At 42.2% G+C, this 21473-nt stretch overlaps 1 protein-coding gene across 1 annotated transcript; it reads right to left on the reverse strand.

Moving 5' to 3' along the window:
• Window positions 1-6179: 6179 nt before the first annotated feature.
• LOC133406055 (insulin receptor substrate 2-like) lies at window positions 6180-20819 on the reverse strand. Its single transcript, XM_061683302.1, has 3 exons — window positions 17983-20819; window positions 16964-17451; window positions 6180-9265 (listed from the first exon to the last, which is right to left on the reverse strand). The coding sequence occupies exons 1-3, from the start codon at window positions 20637-20639 to the stop codon at window positions 9261-9263; spliced, it is 3150 nt and encodes a 1049-aa protein (XP_061539286.1). The 5' UTR covers window positions 20640-20819; the 3' UTR covers window positions 6180-9260.
• Between the last annotated feature and the right edge of the window lie 654 nt (window positions 20820-21473).

The following is a 21473-nucleotide window of genomic DNA, read 5'->3' on the forward strand; positions in this document are numbered from 1 at the left end:
GTCAGGTGTCATTTTCCGTTTCTATTCCACGTCTTACTCACAGGTCATAGTTTGTTTCCAGTTTTAGATATTCGAGTGTTTCTTTGTTACTTTGATTTGATTGGTATCTGTTGTGGGACTTTTAGTTTTCCCTTTTTGAAGATTAAATATTAGTTTGAGACTCCCACACTCCTGCCTTGCCTCCCTGCTTCCCTGCAATTGGGTCCACCATGTTCTTGCCTTGCGTTACTCGCCCTCGCCTTAACCACGTACGTGACAACTCGAGGCGACTCGGGCTGCCAGTTTTATAACTTGCGACTTGCTTGCCAAATACTTCAGAAAGACTTGACTTTGACTTGAACTGCATGACTTGACAAGTCATCTCATTTAGAGTTGAAAATCTGCATTTTAATTGAGACAGTTATTTAATTTTTGAACATTTTGTTACAGCTGAGTAACGTAACTAGGGGTGGAACGCTTTATGATAATTGTCGGAACCTTTGGTGTCGGTTGGTTCATAGGCAGGCAAAAGTGTAATTTTTTTCTCTCTCATGCAACGGAGAGCAGAAAGTAGGCCCCAAAATATAATACTTACTGCTGAATGCAGAAGTGGCGTTGCTATTGTTGTGGAGATACAATAAAAATTAAAAAAAATTAAAAGTTGCAGAAACGTTTGCGTGCGTGACACAAGAGCTGGAAGCTGGTTTTCTCTGGGCACTCTGGTTTCCTCCCACATCCCAAAAACATGCATGGTAGGTTAATGTGAGTGAAAATGGTTGTTTGTTTGTATGTGCCCTGCGATTGGCCGGCAACCAGTTCACGGTGTACCCTGCCTCTCACCCTGAGTTAGCTGGGATAGGCTCCAGCATGCCCGCGACCCGAGTGAGGATAAGCGGCTCAGAAAATGGATGGATGGAAATGGTTATGACTGGAGACATGCTTGTGACTTGCACATATCTGACTTGCTCCCACCTCTGGTAACAAGTAAAATATTAATATATTAAAAAACTAAAATTGAGAAATAAAAGTAAATGGCTAAAAACATTGGCACGCCTGGGGTAACGGTATTGTCTATTATATGTATTCATCTAAAAAAAAATCCTTCTCTCAATATTCTGGCATTTAGCAAATAGAAATAATGTTTTCAATCCTAATTGACCTAAAACAGGAACATTTTAATGTGAACTGTCTCATGTCAGACAGTCGGGGAAAAACGCGTTTGTCTTTCTATACAAAACCATGACTGTATCTGCTGTTCCTGCTGTGCGCACCTTGGCCTCTTAGGGGCAGTGTGGTGCGATGCATGTATGGAGCTGCATATTTACAGTAAGTTTAAAAAAAAAGAGTAGAAGATTAAAGTGGCAATAAAACTTTACTAAACTCGATTTTCACAGATTAGCAAGAATATATGCCTGTTAGTATTGTTATATCACCTGTTTGCATGTGTTACAACGGTGTTATTCGTTATTTAAAGGTGAAACCCTCCTATGATCTAATGCTAATGTTGGCTTTGCCGTCAATAGGGTTTTCCATTGAATGTTAGCATTAAGCTGGCGATGTCTGAAACGATTTTGGACGATGTTTTGTGTTTAAATATACAATGTGTGTAATTCTTTTCGCTGGGCGTTTACTTTTACAGTAAACTCCAAGGGAGGGCAGAAGAACATGCGACACACGCTCGCACCAACCAACACAAGGTGCGTTCAGGGTGTGTTTACAACGCAGGAACTTGCATACACAACCCGCGCCGCAGCACATTAATATCGGTTTTCTTCGATTATAATGTTTTTATGAATGTGAGAAGCTAAAATTTAAATCATGATTCAATTTCACTATGAGTGTGCTCGTGAGTGCACGGCAAATAATTGACACCTACTCCTCATCAGTCATGAATTCTGCCTGATTGGTTGCTTTTCATTGGCGCCAGAGCTTTATTGCAAATCAAATTGACAGTGTTAACAAATATAACAAAAGGTGATTTATTGATTTTTTTGTGAAAAATGCTAATGGTCCTTTAATGTACTGCAATGTGATGACTTTGGCAAGGAGATCTACAGTTAACAATGGACGTTTATTGAATAGTAAAATTAGTCAAACACTTTGAAAAACTGAGAACACTCACAAGGAACTGCTGTAGGCCACAACTCACGCCCAGATGCTTGCACTGATCTAACTACGTGATAACTGGCCAATGCATCCCCAGTGTTTAAAAAGGCTTGCTTTCCTTGAAAATTCTTTTTTTTTTTTTGGGGGGGGGGGGGGGGGGGTCCTAAAACGTGATGGTTTTGAAGTTGCATGTATATTTGTACGTTTGTGTGTGTGTGTGTGTGTGTTACAAAGTTTTTGTGATGTCACATCATGACTTTACAAGTGCATTGTCATTTTTGCAAAACATGTTTACGAGCTGCGAGAGCTATCTGATAAGCAGCCTGCACTCATTCACTCTGCGTCTCCCTGTGTGCAAAACATCAACAAGGGAGCAGTGGGTGGTTCTGCATGTTGGCTGAGCACGTGGAATTGTGCACTGCCACAGAACTGGAGAGATGAGACACGTTGCATAGCCTCCCTCTTGAGCTATCCAGGGACCGACTTACCATCAGGCAAACGCAGGCCCCGAGAGTTCCAGGGTCCCCCAAATGTCTCAAAAAATAGATGAATGAAAATTCCTTTAATTTAAAGCAATTATTATTGTTTTAGTCATCCCTGTAAAGGGAAATAGATTTGCTTCTAAATGCATTATACATGTTTGAAGATAATTGCTGAAAACATTTGCAGTCTGAGAACTATGTAGTACTGAATTTTGGAAGTCACATTATGTCCCAACCAATGAGTGTAGTTCGGCTTGTGTGCTTATTTTATTATAGTCCACAGTAACTATTCAATTTTGAAGGTGAGCCTCCTAACTTGATTTGACATCACGTAAGCTACGTTTGTTTTCATAGTGCATTCACTGCTATCTACAGTATTGGTATTCGATTGACAGTTAATAGTTGAGGGGGACGTGGTTTCAACACCCTCACCAGATACGGCCAAAGCGTTTGAGAGCAGAAACAATGGCTTGTTTTTGTTTTTTTTTACCATTTTGAAGCCCCATTTTATATACTTGGTGATTTTGTTTGAATTATTCAAATTTGGTAGGGTTGTGAACAACACACAATAAAAAAAATAAATTGTTTTGCTTTACAGGTCCTTTATATTAACATGCCCAAAAACTCAAGACAAGGCTTCATCTATCATGATTGTTTTGATTACCCCTTACAATAATACCCAACTATACTTTTAGTTTCACTTTTACCTGTGACTAAAAAGTGAAGTACAGTCAATGAATAGAGCGATCATTGCCAACAGCCTTTCAAATATCAACACTACCGCCTTTATTTCTGGCCCATTACCTCTCTTTGTATCACAATGTAGTTACAGCGGCCAGGGGCATCCACTTCTTCCTTGACAACCGCGCCATATGGTTTGAGCTTCAATATAATATAATACAGTACAGTACAATATATGTGGTGCCTCAAAATGTTGTTTCCCGATAAGAACAACAGTTTTCCTGTTGCAGCGAGTTGGTATGTGAGCGTGGGTCAATCGCCAGGTGTACAGGTGTGACTCGCCAATTGTTCAGTTCAGTCATGTTTGGCCGCGTCGCGCTGTGTACAGTGGTCCTTTGATTGACATGGCAGCACATGGAGGCTGAAATCTGAGGACAAAAAAAATCTAAGCCACATACACTCAATGGAAGCAGTGTAGCCAAGAGACAACGCTACAAAATGAAGAAAAATGTTGGGAATGAATGAAAACAATGATTTCTTATCTAATTACTTATACTACTACTTGGATACTAATAATAAAATCCTGTACAGTTTTAGCTTACTGTGGAGTAGAGTAGTATTTACAGCACTGCCATGGTGGGGCATATCAATGGAATCCCATGCCTTCATTGCTGTATTATAAAAGTCAGCATGTGAAGGAAAAGCAGAGCAGCCTTGAGTAAGTGGGTCACGGAGTTCATTGAGGCGGGCTGAAAGCCTCCTTAGGCTGATTCGGGGAGAAATAATGGGGCCATCCACTTTCAATCCCCTCCAGAGCGGCAGCAGGCTGGCAGGGAGGCAAAGGCGGAAGGCCAGCGCAGTTTGGATGTGGTTGCCAAAGGAGCAGCTCGTCAACCTCTAAAGAGCCTCTTAGCTTGTAATCTGTGGTGTTTGGCACAGCTGTCTTCTCCGGCCAGAATAAATTAAAAATAAAAATAATTAAATAAATAAAAAAGAGGAACTACCATTGTCATTAACAAGGGGGCCTTTGCAGCCCACAGTCACTATCCCCTCTAAATGCTATCCATCAATCCATTTTCTACAGTTTTAATCTGGTGATGCAGGAAGCTGGAGCCTATCCCAGATGACTTGGGGTAACACCCTGGAACGGTCGCCAGTCAAACACTGCACATGAAGACAAACAATTCCCACTCACATTCACACAGTCACAAAGTGGGAACTGAATCCACGATGGCCAGCACTTAAGTCAGACTAGTGTCAGGATCTCCCAAAACGTGATCCTATGAAACCAAGGTTGAACCTTTTGGCCATGATGCTAAAACATGTTTGGTGCAAACACAACATTGCTCATCACCAAAAGAACACCATACCACAGTAAATGAAGCGTGGCAGCAGTAGCATCAATGCTTTGGGGCTGTTTTTGTTTTTTTTAATCTGGTGGAGCTGGGACCTTGGTCAAGGTGGAGGGAATTATGAACAGTTCCAAATACCAATCAGGACAAAAACCTCAGCCTTTTTATACAAAGCAAAAGAAAGGTCAGGAAAAGCCCACAAGAACATCTGAACTTTATTTGGGCTTAATCAGACACACTTTAAATGGTAATGGAAATGCGTATGCTGACTTCTGTTTTAACAAGTTTGAATGTGATTCATTCTGAACACAGCCACATACCAGTTATGAGAGTGGACACTTGTGCAACTACATCATTACAGTTTGTTTCCCTCTCAAAAATATCTATTTTAAAAAAATTAAAAAAATCTACATTACATTAATGGTGGACAGTATTCAAATGATTGCCCTTGGTCTCATTTCCCCCCACAGTCATTTGAACAGTGGTGTGTAGACATTTTACATCTATGGTATGATGAAGCCTCAAAGTGAAACTTGTCATGATTTTCATAATTATGATGATTATAACCTACAGCTATGAGGGAGGTGGGACTACATCAGGAATCAGCCCTGAGCCCCTTCCTCTTTGCAGTGGTGATGGATAGACTGACAGATGAGGTTAGACTGAAATCCCCGTGGACTATGATGTTCGGAGATGACATTGTGATCTGCAGTGAAAGCAGGGAGCAGGTGGAGGAACAGTTAGGTAGGTGGAGGCATGCACTGGAAAGGAGAGGAATGAAGATTAGCCGAAGTAAGACAGACTATATGAGCATGAATGAGAGGGGTGGAGGAGGAAGAGTGAGGCTACAGGGAGAAGAGATAGCAAGGGTGGAGGACTTGAAATGCTTGGGGTCAACCGTCCAGAGCAATGGTGAGTGTGGTCAGGAAGTGAAGAAACGGGTCCAAGCAGGTTGGAACGGGTGGAGGAAGGTGTCAGGTGTGTTATGTGACAGAAGAGTTTCTGCTAGGATGAAGGGAAAAGTTTATAAAACAGTGGTGAGGCCAGCCATGATGTACGGATTAGAGACTGTGGCTCTGAAGAGACAACAGGAAGCAGAGCTGGAGGTGGCAGAAATGAAGGTAAGGAGTGAGCAGGTTGGAAAGGATTAGAAATGAGCTCATCAGAGGGACAGCCAATGTTAGATGTTTTGGAGACAGAGTTAGGAGAGCAGACTTCCATGGTTTGGACACGTCCAGAGGAGAGATAGGGAGTATATCGGTAGAAGAATGATGAGGATGGAGCTGCCAGGCAAGAGAGCTCGAGGAAGACCAGAGAGAAGGTCGATGGATGTCGTGAGGGAAGACAAGAGGGCAGTTGGTGTTCGAGAGGAGGAGATAGCCTTAAATGGAAAAGGATGACAGGCTGTGGCAACCCCTAACGGGACAAGCCGAAAGGAAAAGAAAAAAAAATAATCACCATCTCTACAAATTAAAATACACGAGACGATCAATGATTTTTAATATGGAAATTAAGAACATTACGGAATGATTCATTACACATGGGCCTCATTGAAAAACAAACAAGGAAAGCAGTGGTACTGGTTTAAATGTATTTATTTAGGTCACTATGCACAATCTATTGAGATCAAAGCAATAATTGACCACCAGAATCCATAAATTGTTATAATTTCTTGTGTCACAATAGAGCATAGTGTTGTATGTACAATGGAAGACTGACAGAAGACAAAACAATTGGTGAGAAGAATATATTTTTTGGAACCACAACAGCAAACCAAACCAAATAGAATCATAAACGAGTTTGTTACATTTGGTTCCACTGTTAAAAACTACATCATATTCATGTCACTATTGCATATTATACTATTAGGTCAAAGTCTGTCAACAAGGCAATTGATTTTTATATTAAAATATTTTGCTTTTAGACTGAAGGAGAAAGCATACAATACACTGTAAAAACTGAACACAATAATAATAATTACGTTTGCGAAAACATTTTTACAGCAATAGTGTATATATGCAGCACAGGTAAAATTTATATTTATTAATTCTCTGTACTCAGTAGAATTGTTTTCAGTTAAACTCTGTCTATTTACACCATATTCACATCCAGGTAGTTAATAAATACTAATACCAGTACCATCATGGTATACAGCTCTAATGTCATAAAACTGTTAAACCTATAGCCAGCTCTGATATTTTGGGACCTGATTCTAAGGTTTTCAAGTTCTTTGTATAGTACCCTGAAAGCGTGGAGGTGGATTCGGCACATGTGTATGACACCATGGAGGAAGGACATCTAATATTGACCGCTTTAAGACTAGAGGGAAAACTGAATACTGCAATCACATGAATAGAGGGCTTAAAAGTGTCATTCACTTTGATAATTGAGTCAGATGATTAAGCATCTAATGACAGGTAAGAGATCTAAGATGTATTATCATTTTAGTATGCAAAATCAGTGCAAATAAATGAGATGTAGCGTGATTAGTAATGTTAGCTTTGATGCTAATGCAAAGACAAATGGTGTGCATAGACCGTGAAGTATGGTGGCGCTCAGCGATGCCGTTCTTATTATAAGCCAGTGTAGAATCCATCTTAAAAGCTCTTTGAGTGACAACTATTAGATATTTACGCTTTAATCTCATCTATATTTTCAGTTCTTCAGACCAGTGGTTCTCAAACATTTTGGGTCCCGGAATACCTTACAGGGGAGACATTTTTCTGACAACTCGCTCATAATGCTAAGGCTGATTACTACTACTTATACCCCTAAATACCATAGGAATTAAAAAGGTACCTATTTTTGAGAGAGAAAAATAAGTTTTGTCATGATGAAAACAAGAATTTCTTTTCAAGATAAAGTAAAAAAGCGGTTTGGCAGATACTGAACAATTATTTTTTTAAAAGACGCTTCAAGCTGTTTAATGCCACTGCCAGTTGAAATTTGCTGTAAAACTTAACCTAAAACAAATAAAATTACATGTGTATTTCAAGCTACCACATAGCTTTGCCTTAAGAAAGTCTGCTTAGCTTAATGCTAAAACAATGCAAAACGTCATAGAGCGGCTAACGAATAGCATCTACGTATGTGGTCGCGTTATAATCCTTTAACGTGGATATCTGAACACAAAAGGTGCATCAACACATCAAGACAAACAACATAATACTCACAGGCATATTGTATATTTTTTATCGTCTGCGAAAAACAACTAATGTTACAGCAGTATATGTAGTTTGTTGTGAAACTCTTCTTTATGTGTCTGTCTATATTATACTTCCCCTGGTGGCCAAGTCATGCAGACTAGAAGGAGCCACAAAACAGTTTAATTCTTTACGTTCTATTTAATTATGCTACTAAGTATGTTTTTATAGAGTGCTATTTATTTAAAACACATTACAAAGATTTTTGGATGAGTCTGGAACAGATTAATGCCATTTCCTTTCATACAATGGGCAGAGATGATTTCAGATACAAGTCACTTGTGTTACAAGCGTGGTCACGGAATGAATTCAACTCTTGTCTTAAGGCACCCCTGTACAATGTTATGCTTGCAAGACTACGCCAATAATTCTGGAAAAGATGCATTTATTTTTTATCGACCCATATTATCCAAAAAATACACCTTTTTTTCTGAGGCGCAAATATACTTTATTCCTGTAATAATATGCCTATTAGTCTATAAAAAATAAATAAAAAAATAAACATTCAGGCAGGGATGTAAGATTTACGTGATGTATCGTCACAGAGTCATATCAGCGTTTTTAATTGGCCTAAAGCTAAGGTAGGGAGAAGTAATTGGTTTATTATGCTGTTTTGGCCGGACCCCATAGGTAGGTATGCACTTTTTTAAATGATACAACTTAATTTATTTAAAATAATTTTGCAGCGGACCCCTAAGCTACAGCTCCCTGACCCACAGTTTGAGAACCGGTGCTTTACAGACAGCAGACCCCCTGAGAGTTTCCATGGTGGTGCCAGATGTTTCAGCCTTCATAGTATAGCTCCTCTCTTCAATACACCTTTGTACCGTTCAATGGCATCATAGCAAGACAGCGCCTGCATGCATGGAGCAAGCATCAGGCTGCAGGCTGGTGTCATGTAGCTCAGATAAATTTTGTATATATTTAGAAATATATCTTCTTAATATTGGTTACAAAAAATAATCTTGTGAGAATAAATAGCAAATTAAGAAAATACTTTCAATGTACTTTTCTGAAATAATACTATTTTCCCAAGCGAATAACAATATAGAAGTCCAAACAGACATACAGTAATAGAATATTTATCTCTTATTTCATTGAAAACATGGAGAATATAGACATTTAAGGCATTGGGTGGTACCCACTAGACATTCGTCCTCTTAAAATAAATAAACTCACCAAATATAGTTCTATACTCAGTGTACTTCATACAGTCTGGTGGCCAGGTTTCATGGTAACAGTGTTCACTGACTGAATTGGTGCTCCATTACGCACGCACACACTCTTACCCTTAGCTAATTCGCCAACATGCATAAACGGTGGCCTACTGTAGACATATATATGTGTGTGCGTGTGTGTGTGTGTGTGTGTGTGTGTGTGGCGTCGAGGTTGCATGCCATCTCATGGGGTCGTAGAGGTAAAAGGGGTCATGTTGAACACAAGGACAGATGACTGCTTCAATCTGGAAGAAATGAGAGAAAAAAAATTATTTGACACTTTAAATCAAATAAAGGACCAATTCAACTACTGTTAATCCATCCAATACTGGGTGGAATTTGGAAAATTGTTTCAGACAAAGGATGGATTCCAATTTCACCACCACACACGTACGCACACACACACACACACATATATATATATCCATCCAACCATTATCAGAGCCTCTCTCTCTCTCTCTCTCTCTCTCTGTATATATATATATATATATATATATATATATATATATATATATAATATATATAGACACACACACACACACACACACACCACGTCCACCTATATACATTGCACATGGATGCGACAGGTTGCCGTGTTTCATGTTATCACTGGCGACACGCCGGTTGATTCTCTGGGGGAAGGCACGCAAATGATGGCGAGCAGAAAGGCGAAGCTCGGTAGCATTTCAGCAACTGTCATTATTACATAATATGGGATGTAGAGTGATGGGTGAAAGGCTGGGGGATCTTAGTCAGGAGGCTGTGTTGCTATGGCCACCAATTGAGCAGAGGACGACCAATTAGAAGCTGTGAGCATGGATTGCTATATGGCACCCAATGAAGTGCAGAGCTACACCAATTGTGTAATAATTACTGCATGTTGTGGAACACTTTATTCGCAAACAATGGAAAATGTCGACCTATATTAATACAATGCTTGTACAGAATAAATTATGTTAACATATGCTAAGGCTAAAACGATTAATCCAATAACTCGATAATATGATTACAAAACAAAGTCGAAGCAAAAGCTCTGCCTTGAAGCTTCGCAGTGTCCATTTTCCCCCACGTATTACTGCAGACTCCAGCACCACCCCATGTAAAAATAAGTTGATGCGATGGTGGTTAGTGAGGAGACAAGCGTACATAAAAGACAAAGTCAAAAGTTTTGGGATCATTTCACACTTAAAAAAAGAAGAAAAAGTGTAATGTGTCAATTGCAGAGCACAACTAACTAACGTACCACAACAGCACTTCTACTATCGCCAAGACAAGGTATTTCGGAGGATTAGCCCATTTAATCAAGCCTACCACAGCTAGTTACAACACATTGTAATGTGTAACACACAAATGCCGATACTTTCAATCGCTTTATTGAACAAAATAAATATGGAATAAGCACATACACTAGCTGCTCCGGCCACAACTGATGTCCAGGTACTTAACAGTACGCAGACTGGCCAGTTAACAGCTAACTGCTAACCACAGCTCACAACAGCCAACTCTATGCTCTCATTTACTAACTCCCAAGTCAATCACCATTTTGTTGTTTCCTAATTCAAAATCTAATTTTATCTGAACACTTCGATTAATCGATCTGCTAATCGGTACAATAATTCTAAAAATATTCCATAGCTGCAGCTCTAATATATACATAGGTCAAAACTTTGGCCAGTCACAAATGAATGCTTATCTGCATTTGATTTAACCCACCGTTTCAGTTCCAGTTTAACTTGTTAGCTACCTCAATGTTGGCATAAGACGTATTTTATTGTTTTACTTGCCTGAATCAGAGTGGTGACATCACATGATATTGCACTTCCCTGTCAATTTCAATTGCATGTTACACCATTCTATTTATGTTGTACGCATCCTAAATAGCCATCCATCCATTTTCCGCTTATCCTCACTAGGGTCACTCACGGGCATGCTGGAGCCTATCCCAGCTATCTTCGGGCGAAAGGCAGTGTACACCCTGAACTCGTCGCCAGACAACCGCAGGGCACATAAAAACAAACAACCATTCGCACCCACATTCACATAACGGCAATTTAGAGTCTCCAATCAACCTACCATGCATGTTTTGGGGCTGTGGGAGGAAAACGGAGTACCCGCAGAAAATCCAGGCAGGCATAGGGAGAACATGCAAACTCCACACAGGTGAGGCCAAATTTGAACCCCATTCATCTGAACTGTGAGGCAGATGTGCTAACCAGTCATCCACCGTGACATCCTAAATATCTGCGCAAGATTTCCATGACTTTACCAAAATGATTTTTTAATAACTTTTCGAGGACCTAGAAAACGCATTTTCAATTTCCATAACTTTTCCAGGTTTTTCATGACCGTACGAACCCTGAATACAATATAGCAAAACAAATATGGAGTAAGTTATATATTGCAATGAACTTAACTCACTTCACAAAAAGCAGCAATTTGGCAGATGGTGAACAATTCTCCCCCAAAAAAAGAGAAATAGAAATTGAAATTTGCTGTCAAACTAAACATAAGACAAAGAGAATTACCAGTTCACGCGGTGTTCTTAAAACAATCAAACAACTTGCCCCTGCAACCAACAGATAATGTAAATGTAATGTAAAGTCATGTAACATTCAACACAAACCGCAACACATGTAGATGGACAAAATCACAATACTGACAGGCATATATTCTTTTTCCTCTGCTAAAAGAAATATCGAAGCTGTTGAATCCCTGAAAGTAGTGTTGACTGAATTGTTTGGGTCTACTCTGTATGGCAGTATTATATTAACCCCCCCTGTAGTTAATTCACATTCTAATTTGATTATATTAATACTCTATGTTTTTATAAAGTACAATATTAATCGAGCGCTATTTTCCTTTTCTCCATTAAAAAACACATTTTTGCAGTTTTTTTGGTGGGGGGAGAGGCTCGAACAGATCATGGCATTTCCATTAAGTACATGGAACAAATTAAACTCGTATCTCAATAGACCACTGTACAAGATAGATCCAAGTTAGACTGGATTGTTCTGACATTCTAGTTCTATCAATATATTTATCATGATGTTATAAACAAGCTTGTATCCAGACATGCTTTGATTCCATAGTAGGCAGCATCTGATCAAGGCCTGCTGTCTAATCTGCCCTGCAGAGGATATAATCTCATTGGAGCCAAGGCCGGCACTACGCTGGCCACTCACTTATCGAGCGGCTCACACGTCTATCTGGAACATCCCAGCCTACTTTATCCCGCTAGACACATACACACCGCACATAAGCACACTATGCACAGAGACTGGAAAATGTCACACAATTTGCCTGCTGTGTTACATTACATGTATGGATGTTTTCTACTGTAGAGTATCAGGTGATGTGGCCCTAATGTTTTTGGATACGCATGTGTGCAGCATATGTCTTTGTGAGCACACATGTCCAGTTCAAAGCGTTAGCAGTTTGATGAAAATGCAATTAACTAAGGGTGCTTTCACACTTGCACCCAATGGTTGGTTTTAATCAAACTCTAGGTTGTTTTCCCTCTTGGTGCGTTTCAGTTGCAGACCAAATTAACTGGTCGGTATGGTTTCAAACCCATTCAAGTGGTTTGCATGTGATGTAAAAGTGTAAGCTACTGTAACAGTATGCACGATTTGAACATTAACACTGCACTTAAATGTAGGAAAATGGAAAGAAAAAAAAGTACTTAAATAACGATTCAATTAAAATGTATTGAACATAAATTAGGCGGCACGGTGGCCGACTGGTTAGAGCGTCAGCCTCACAGTTCTGAGGACCCGGGTTCAATTCCCGGCCCCGCCTGTGTGGAGTTTGCATGTTCTCCCCGTGCCTGCATGGGTTTTCTACGGGCACTGCGGTTTCCTCCCACATCCCAAAAACATGCATTAATTGGTGACTCTAAATTTCCCGTAGGCATGACCGTGAGTGCGAATGGTTGTTTGTTTGTATGTGCCCTGCGATTGGCTGGCAACCAGTTCAGGGTGTACCCCGCCTCCTGCCCGATGACAGCTGGGATAGGCTGCAGCACGCCCGCGACCCTAGTGAGGAGAAGCGGCTCAGAAAATGGATGGATGGATGAACATAAATGACATTAATACCTCAATATTTCAAATCAAAGATCTGTAAAAATTAAAAGTTAAAAGGTCCAATATTTTACCAAACAAAATTGATTTAGTAGTTGGGTTGTTATATTGGCTCTATGGTGCCTTAGTATACATGTGAAATATGAATTAAAATCACCCACGCATTCCTGAGCTCCAGATGTTTTTCTGCCGAGAGGCCTGAAATCAGGTCATTCGAATTTCTCAAACTTATTTATGTCACTAGAGAAGATCTCTGCCTACCTCTCTGCCCCTAAACCAGCACTGTCAACAAAACAAACGTGTGCTCTGGCAAGTGGTGAGGGTTGGGTCTTCTACACGACACTTCTAAACCAATCAGAGGAAAGGGGACAGTCTTAGCCAAATATGGCCAAAGCGGGAACTGGGTCAAACAGAAGAAATAGCTGTCAGAGGGGCCTTTTCTGGACACTAGTGTGACAAAACCTAATTGTTTTATAAATGAAATGGACACTTTTACACAAAGTCCATGTTGGAGAGTCACTCCATGGGGGTCTAAATAGCCAAAATATGGGACCTTTAAATACAACTGAACAATGTACTATACTGGATTTTAAAAAAAAAATGTAAGCCATTGCAACTTAAGCACAGTTTGAACATTTAAATTCACTCCCATTGACAGCTGTTGAATTCAAATATCCATGTTATCATGCGACTAGCAGCGAATGAGTTAATTCAGTGATGATTCTCACTTTTCAATGGAATTGCACTTCCTTGTTCATAAATAACTTCAACCGGTTTTACCAGTATAACATGCAACTGGCCATGAAAGTATGCCCACAACTTGAAAAAATACATATTCCCTCAAGTGTAATGTCTGTTGTGTTATTTGGGAAACGTGTCTCACAGTTCTGAGGAGCCGGGTTCAAATCCGGCCTCGCCTGTGTGGAGCTTGCATGTTCTCCTCATGCCTGTGTAGGTTTTCTCCGGGTACTCTGGTTTCCTCCCACATCCCCAAAACATGCATGGTGAGCTCGTTGAAGACTCCAAATTGCCATAGGAGTGAACGTGAGTGCGAACGGTTGTTCGTTTATTCGTGCCCTGCGATTGGCTCGTGACCACTTCAGGGTGTACCCCGCCTCTCTCGCCCAGAGTGAGCTGGGATAGCCTCCAGCACGCCCGCAACCCGTGTCAGGAGAAGCGGTACGGAAAATGGATGTATGGATGTTTTGTGACTATACCTTGTTGTATATTTACTGTTTAACCTATCGGTATTAATATAGGCAATTTTAAAACATTTTGTGGGTTGCATCAATTTGTAGTTGTTCGCCATTTGTGGCTAGGCACAGTCCCTATCCCCTGCAAATAGTGGGGGAGTGTGCATCATATTTTTGGGTGAGATAGAAGATGAGAAAATATGTTGGTGACACATGGTGGAGCGGCCACACGGTGCGCACCGCGCTTAAGAGTTATCTTATGTACCAATGCTAGTGTGTCATGGATGCGTTATTAGGTTTCCCACATACATTAGTTTCCAGGCAGGACACACCCCACTGCAACAGGGAAGCCCAAACATCACACTCACACAAAAAAAAACCAAAGAACTTTGTTATGGTTAGGTTTAGGGAAAGGGTTGGGTTTTAAAGCGGTTTAGGATGGGTTAAGATTAGGATTAAGGTGGGTTAGGGTTAGTGGGAAACATTCACGCCGCCACACTTAAGTCACATACTGGAAGTAGTAGAGCGTGTTCTACCGGGACACAGCATCCAATCATAGTGCAGCGGGAATGCACATTATACACGAGACATTACGGTACTTAATATGTTAACATGTATGTGTCCATACATTTTTAGCTCAGGTTCACAGCATTGCATGTTTTTTTGTTTTGTTTTTTATGATCACACATGGGTATAGTTCCATTTTTTTGTAATGTGCACTTGATAATGTTTTTTTTTGTACGCATAAAAAGTATTCATAAAATCCTTTACTCGAATGCCAGAAGGGGCAGATTGGAAGTTTGGAATCAAAAATATGTGCGCAGGTTAACATTTGAGGATTTGTATTTATTCTTTTTTTTTTAACTTTAGTATTGTTATTGCCAATTGTTGCAACAACAGTTTTTTTTTTGTGTGTTTTTTTTTTACAAAAAAAACAAATTGAGATTGGACTCCATCAGTCTGTTATGGTTGCTAAAAACATGGAAAACATGTTAAAAGGGCTATTTATGACTTATTATTTGCTAAGGATTAAAATAGACCAGTATTTTGATCTAATAAAGTAAACTGTTATGACTGTTATTTATTTTTATGATTTGTGATTTTCATTATTTTTTGCCCAGTGTAATGTTTTACAGGAAAGAAAACCGATTATTAATAATTACATCACATCGCTGTTGTTGTTAGAAAATACTTTTATTATATTTTCAGATTTCTCTCTCAATTTATATTTGATGTGGAGCTGCATATTTTTCAAGTAGTGAATGAAACGGTAGAGAGTTAGTTACCCAATGCCGCATAGAAACAGAACCACTTTGTTATTTCCCCTTCTTGCCTTCAAGGACAGATATTCACTTGTGCCAGATCACACATGTCAGCTCTCAAAGTTCCACATGCTGTCTCCAGCCTTTGAGGGTTCACAGAAATGTGTGAGCCCACCGTGCACACAGTGGTGGTCAGGTTCGAATTTCACGACATTTGGCCCTCTCGGTTTCCGACGGATGCTGGCCTGTTTTGTTCGTTGTGATATTTTGGGATAGTATTGATCATATGGTGCGGGGTCCATAGAGGTCGCATCGATGTGCAACATATCCTTAATGCCTAGCCGACTGAAAAACAACAAGCCGGCATTACCTTCGGCCCAATGACCAAAACTTTGAGAAAATCTAATATCGACGAGGAATTCTTTATTGTAAATTACAAACCACAGAAACGTGAGACGATAACTAGAACCTCTTTGCCATTTTACAGGGAAGTATTTGCTCCAAGCACTTGAATGACGGATTTCTTTGAGAAATAATTGTTGGCTTTGATTTCAGTTCATTCTTAGAAGTTATGTACAAACTGTACTGTGAGTGAAAGCGCTTGCAGGTTACGCCCGCAGCAGCGTCACGCTCACTCACAGGGTTGTTTACTTCACTGTTCTCGGCCCAGTCACGTTTCACTGCAGCTTAGTGCTGCCTTCATTTACTGGGGGTGAATGTTAGGATTCAACCACATGGTTTCTTATTGTGAAAATACATAAGGTGCAGAATCGCATGCCTCCAGTTATGTCATTAAGTCCCCATTTAATTTCAAGATTTATACTGTGGCCACAAAAATACATTACAACAAACAGTAAGTCATCAAATGTACAGTTTGGAAGCAGAGCACAAGGACATCCAAAATTAAACTAATTCAGAAAGAGGTTTAATCAGAAAGAGGTTTAAAAGTCATAGAAATTAAGGCGTTTTACTATGACCAGTTGTTTACTTGGGATTACTATTTCTTTATTATTGTTCATGATTAATTATAATAATAGCATTTAAACAGAGGATATTTGGATGATCATGTATCACCATTTTCTGTAATTTATAACATGATACCTTGTCTAAGAGACTTTGTATTGCCTTCTGCTGATGAGGAAGTTAAAATAATGTTGAATTTTTAATCACACTCCCTTTCATAATTGAATTCACAATCTGTTTTTGTGTCTGTACGAGGGTGTTCCTTTCCTTTTTTATGAGTTAGAAATAAACTCAGTAGAGCACCTAAAGACAATATATTCACTAGGTACTGTATGTGAAATTGACAGACACTTTTTGAAGTGCATGTTTGCCTTCCTCGTGATATGTAATTGTTGCGAAGTCCAGGAAAAGTTACGGGCAAAGGCTGCAAAAAATAAAAGTCTCACCTTTGGCAGTAGTTGCAGACTCCTTGAAGCCCAAGGAGACATATGGCGTGCTGTGTAATCCATTGATTCCCTGTTTGCAGCTGTTAGTCGGGTTGAAGACAACCAGTTCATCACATTTGTTGTCCAGGAGGTTCAAGGCAATGTAGTTCAGTCTGTTTGGGTAAGCAGCAGAGTTCCGCCGGTTCACGGGGCTGCCGTACTCGTCATCGGAGCCCTCGCTGCTCCGCGATGAGATGTTCTCCACGGAGCTGTGCCTCTTCCCGGTCTCACCGCGGGCAAACGAAGGGAAGACCGGTGTCACAGTGGTCGTGGAGGAGAAAGTCTCAGAGCTGTGGCGTCTCCGTCCTTGCGGATTGGCGCGGATCACCTTGGCAGAGGAGTCGGGGTCGAGTACAGACGAAGAGGCAGCCCCAAGGAGGAAGACTCCAATTTGTTCTGGGACAGCTGGCTCCTCCAGCGAATCCTTTTTCCCTCTGTTGCTCTGGCTACTAGAGAAGCCAATTACAACAAAATAGACCCTTAAATCCAACACACTATTAAAGATCTTACTACCGCTGAGCTGACTATCAATTAGGCCTGGGCCGGTATCAAATTCTGACGGTGTGATAACTGTGAGCAAAAATATCCAGACTTCATGGATCACGGAATTGCATTTACAACTCTTAAATGTATTATTTTGAAATATTTAGGGGGGAAAAAACTACCACTGACGGAAAGTTTTAGCAGTGTTGAAACCATGACTTTTGAAAAACCACGGTATACGTCGAAACTGGCCCAATGCCTAGTATCAATGTGTACAATTTGTTGCCGTAGGAGAGGCCCATTTTGTGCCATTGTAGTATAATAAGCCACAAGCCTGTTTGAAAGCCACTACTTCCTCTAGATATGATCAGTCACGTGCCCTAAAATATTGAACTTGCTTGAGCTTGTGGTCATTCATGAATCAACTACAGTCCGTGGTTTCAAACATAAAATAAAATAAAAAAAATAAAAAATGAAAAAAAAGAAAACCAACATACCTTGTTGTGTTTTGAGGAACAAGCTGTGGGGGTGAGCTGGTCATCCCGAACGTCATCTCAGTATAGTCATTCCTCCCCCCGTTTCCTTCTCCTGGCTCTTTCTCTCTATCCAAATGGTACACTCCATCCTCCTGTGAGCTGGGACACAAGGATAGGTCTGGGAGTGCAGCAAGAGTGTCAGCTTCCTTTGGCGGTTGCAAGGCCATCTCAAGTTTGATGTAGGAAGTCAGACAGGGCCTTCTGGAACTCTCGTAACTGGAACTCAAAGATGACGACTGGCTCTCTGTGGACTCCGTTGAAGGCGGAGAGATTCGAGTGCCACTGAAGTCGATGTTAATGTATTCTCCGGGACTGCGGGGCTCTCCGGTTAGGGGGTACTCGTGCATGCTAGGCAGGGTCCTGAGAGTGTCGAGGGAAAGCCTGTTTGGTCTGCTGAGCCTCCCTCTGTGGGTCAGGTTCTGACCTAGGCTGTGTCTGTCTGGAGAAGCTGTTGAAGGACTCAACGGTGAGTCTTGAGCTGCAACAGGTGGCATCATGGAATAGTAGTCCATACCCGCTGCCCTCTGCCTCGAACTTTGAGGGCTCATCAACACATACTGGTTGCACTCATCGTTGTTGGAGGCTTGGACTTTAGCGGGGAGGGAGAGGGAGTTGGGCTGGTAAGCCGACCTGATGGATGTCAGCTCTCCAGCCATTAAACCCATATAGTAGTCAGGGGAGGGCTGGAGTGCAGGTGGGTTTCCGGGTGACATGTTCATGTATTCTTCGTTCCTGTCTGGGCTCTCCACGGAGGACTTGGAGCCGCGCCACATTCTCATGTAGCCGTTTTCCTCCAGTGAGATGCTGGAGGGGGAGCTGGTCTTGTAGCACCTGCTGGTAGCCCCGTGAGGGTGCACTCTGGGGTTCACAATCTGCTTTGGTGCAGACACACACATGGGGCTCATGAGCACGTAGTTGTCTACCTTTCCGGATTGCTGCGCCGCACCTGGAGTCATGGGAATGTACCCATCGTCACCAAGGTTACTACTAGAACTTCTGGTTGAGCCAATCTCTATGTCTCCGTAATCTTCTGGGTAGCAGATTTTAGGTGAGGCAGAATGAGAGTTGTGTCCATCACGGGCCTGGATGAGTGTGTTCTCATCCAGGGATGCAGAAGACAGCGGCGCCACCGCTTTCTGCTGATGTGGCGTGGTGAGGGAGTGTGTTCGCTTCCTGTAAGCTTTATCCATCACCACCCCTTCGCCACCCGCCCTCGACTTAATGGCATTCGCACCCACCATTAGCATGTAGCCACAAGGGTCACTCATGTCACGGGACGAAGGGGTGCTCGACAGGGAGTCGGGTGTGTCACTGCGGATCAGGGGGAGGAACTTTGATTCGACTGGACTACAACTGTAATCATCACACAGCATGAAGCCGGTGTCACTAAGGGAGCCGGAGAAGGAGGTGCTGCAACTAAAAGGCTGTCCAGCCTTGTTGGGAGTGGAGAGATTATGCCCAGGAGACATGCTGATGGGGATGGAGGCGGCGGGAGGGGAGTTGGGCACTGGCATGGACAGGTTGTAATGCAGGTCGGAGGATGACTCGAGCATCCTACAAGTGCGCCCGTTGCTCAGAGTGTGGGACCTGCTGAGTTGAGTACCAGCGTTTGGACTGGCGGGTCTTCCGTTCACAGGCATCGACATGGATACTGGCCGCGGCACACTTCCGTCACCCTCACTGGAGGTTCTGACCCGGCAGGACGCGAACTTCGCCCCCGGAGATGCGGCGGCCGCGCTGGCTGTTCTGGATCTCCTCACCAGGCCCGTCTGACTCGGGGGCAAGTTATTGAGGTTCCGTCGCGTGGGCACCGAGATGGGGTTGGTGCCTGCCGACTGGCTTTTGCTCCTGGGCCTGAACTCGGAGAGCTCCTTCATGGCCTTCATGGCTTCCAGGATGGTCTCGTGGATGTTCTGGGCCACCACCGAATCCTCTGCCTGCATCCAGAATTCCCCAGCCCCAGTTACTGCTGAACGCCCTACTTCGATGAAGAAGAAGCTGTCAGAGTGGCCACATCTCCTGACGTTCATGAGCTGTAAACATACCGCGGCTGTCTCGGAGTTCAGCTTCACAAAACTGATGGTTCGGCTGGACAAACAGAGCCTATAAACTCCCGTGAGGTTCTTCACCTGACCCAGACCTTTGGATTTTAAATTGACCTGCCATACCTCCTTGTACGCCGCTGTCGCTGGGTTAACGGGTCCATAGTTGGACTCTTCAAAGCCGACGAGGGAGGAGGTGGAAGCGGGGCTGTCGGACACCCTCCTCTCGGCGAGGAGGTCAGTCAGAACCACATACCAGCTCTCCTGCTCCTGCTCGCTGTCCGCAGCCACGGCAAAGTACTCGTCCTTGGTGTAGAGGGCGATCAGGTGTTTGTGTTTGGCGTCCGCCCGCTTGTTGACGCACAGGCAGGAGTCCAAACTTATCACCCGTTTGGCAGCGCCCTTGTTCCGCCATTTCTTCTCGCTCTCGTAGTACTCCAGTCGAGCCGGCGAGTGATCAGCGGACTCCCTCAGCAAGAAAAAGCGCCTGTGTCCGTGTTTCTGCTTCCTCAAGTAGCCGCACTTCTTCACGCCGTGAGATAACAGGTGTTCCACCGCCCCCGGGGGACTCGCCATCTCTCTTGTCAATTCGAATTCGGCCAAATTCAAGATATTACGACGCTACTTTCATTTGATCCATGACAGACGTGTCCGCTGCTGTGTTCAAAGTCATTACCAAAAAAAACAAAAAAACGGTGCGAGCAAGATTGCCCTCGGACTGGTGCGGTTGTGGGGAAAAACAACATGTGACGGGCTGCTCCAAAACCAGAGGAGAACACTGAGTCATAGGGGGGCGTGCCTGTCAATCATCCAGCTCCGAGGCCGCCTATTGGCTTTCTTGATCATTCAAACATGGCAAAACACGCCCCTTGTACATACCTCTGAACAAGAGCCATTGAAAGCCAGTGAAAATTATGTTTGTTCAAAACACAGTAGAAGTTCTGCCACATGATACATACACAGATAAATCAAGCTTAAAAAATGATTTATTTCTGTTGATTTGGAATGAATTTGCAACAATAACGTTGGCACTACCACTTGTAAACAACCCTGACGTCCCAATTGTTATATAAGCATATTCGTGGTGTATTTTTAAACCAGTGAATCTTCCTCTCATCTTATTTCAGTGTAGCACATCACATTTTTTACACTCCCAGGCAGCAAACGGTGTATCTGTGATCGCATTTGACTGCACTTGATTGCAAACCTTAAAACAACAAATGTCGAAGAATACTGCAGTTCGAAACGTTCAAAACCTTGGCAACGGGCCACTTGACAAGAGTAAATAGGCATGGTCTGACTATCATACGTCATAAACGCTGTTGCCGAACGGACAAAACATCCTTACGTCAGAGGGAAGGTGACTTCAGCAAACGTGTCAAAGGATTCAGTGTACTTGCTGTACTGGAA

Source organism: Phycodurus eques, chromosome 1 (genome assembly GCF_024500275.1).
Source record: "Phycodurus eques isolate BA_2022a chromosome 1, UOR_Pequ_1.1, whole genome shotgun sequence".
Lineage (NCBI taxonomy): Eukaryota > Metazoa > Chordata > Actinopteri > Syngnathiformes > Syngnathidae > Phycodurus > Phycodurus eques.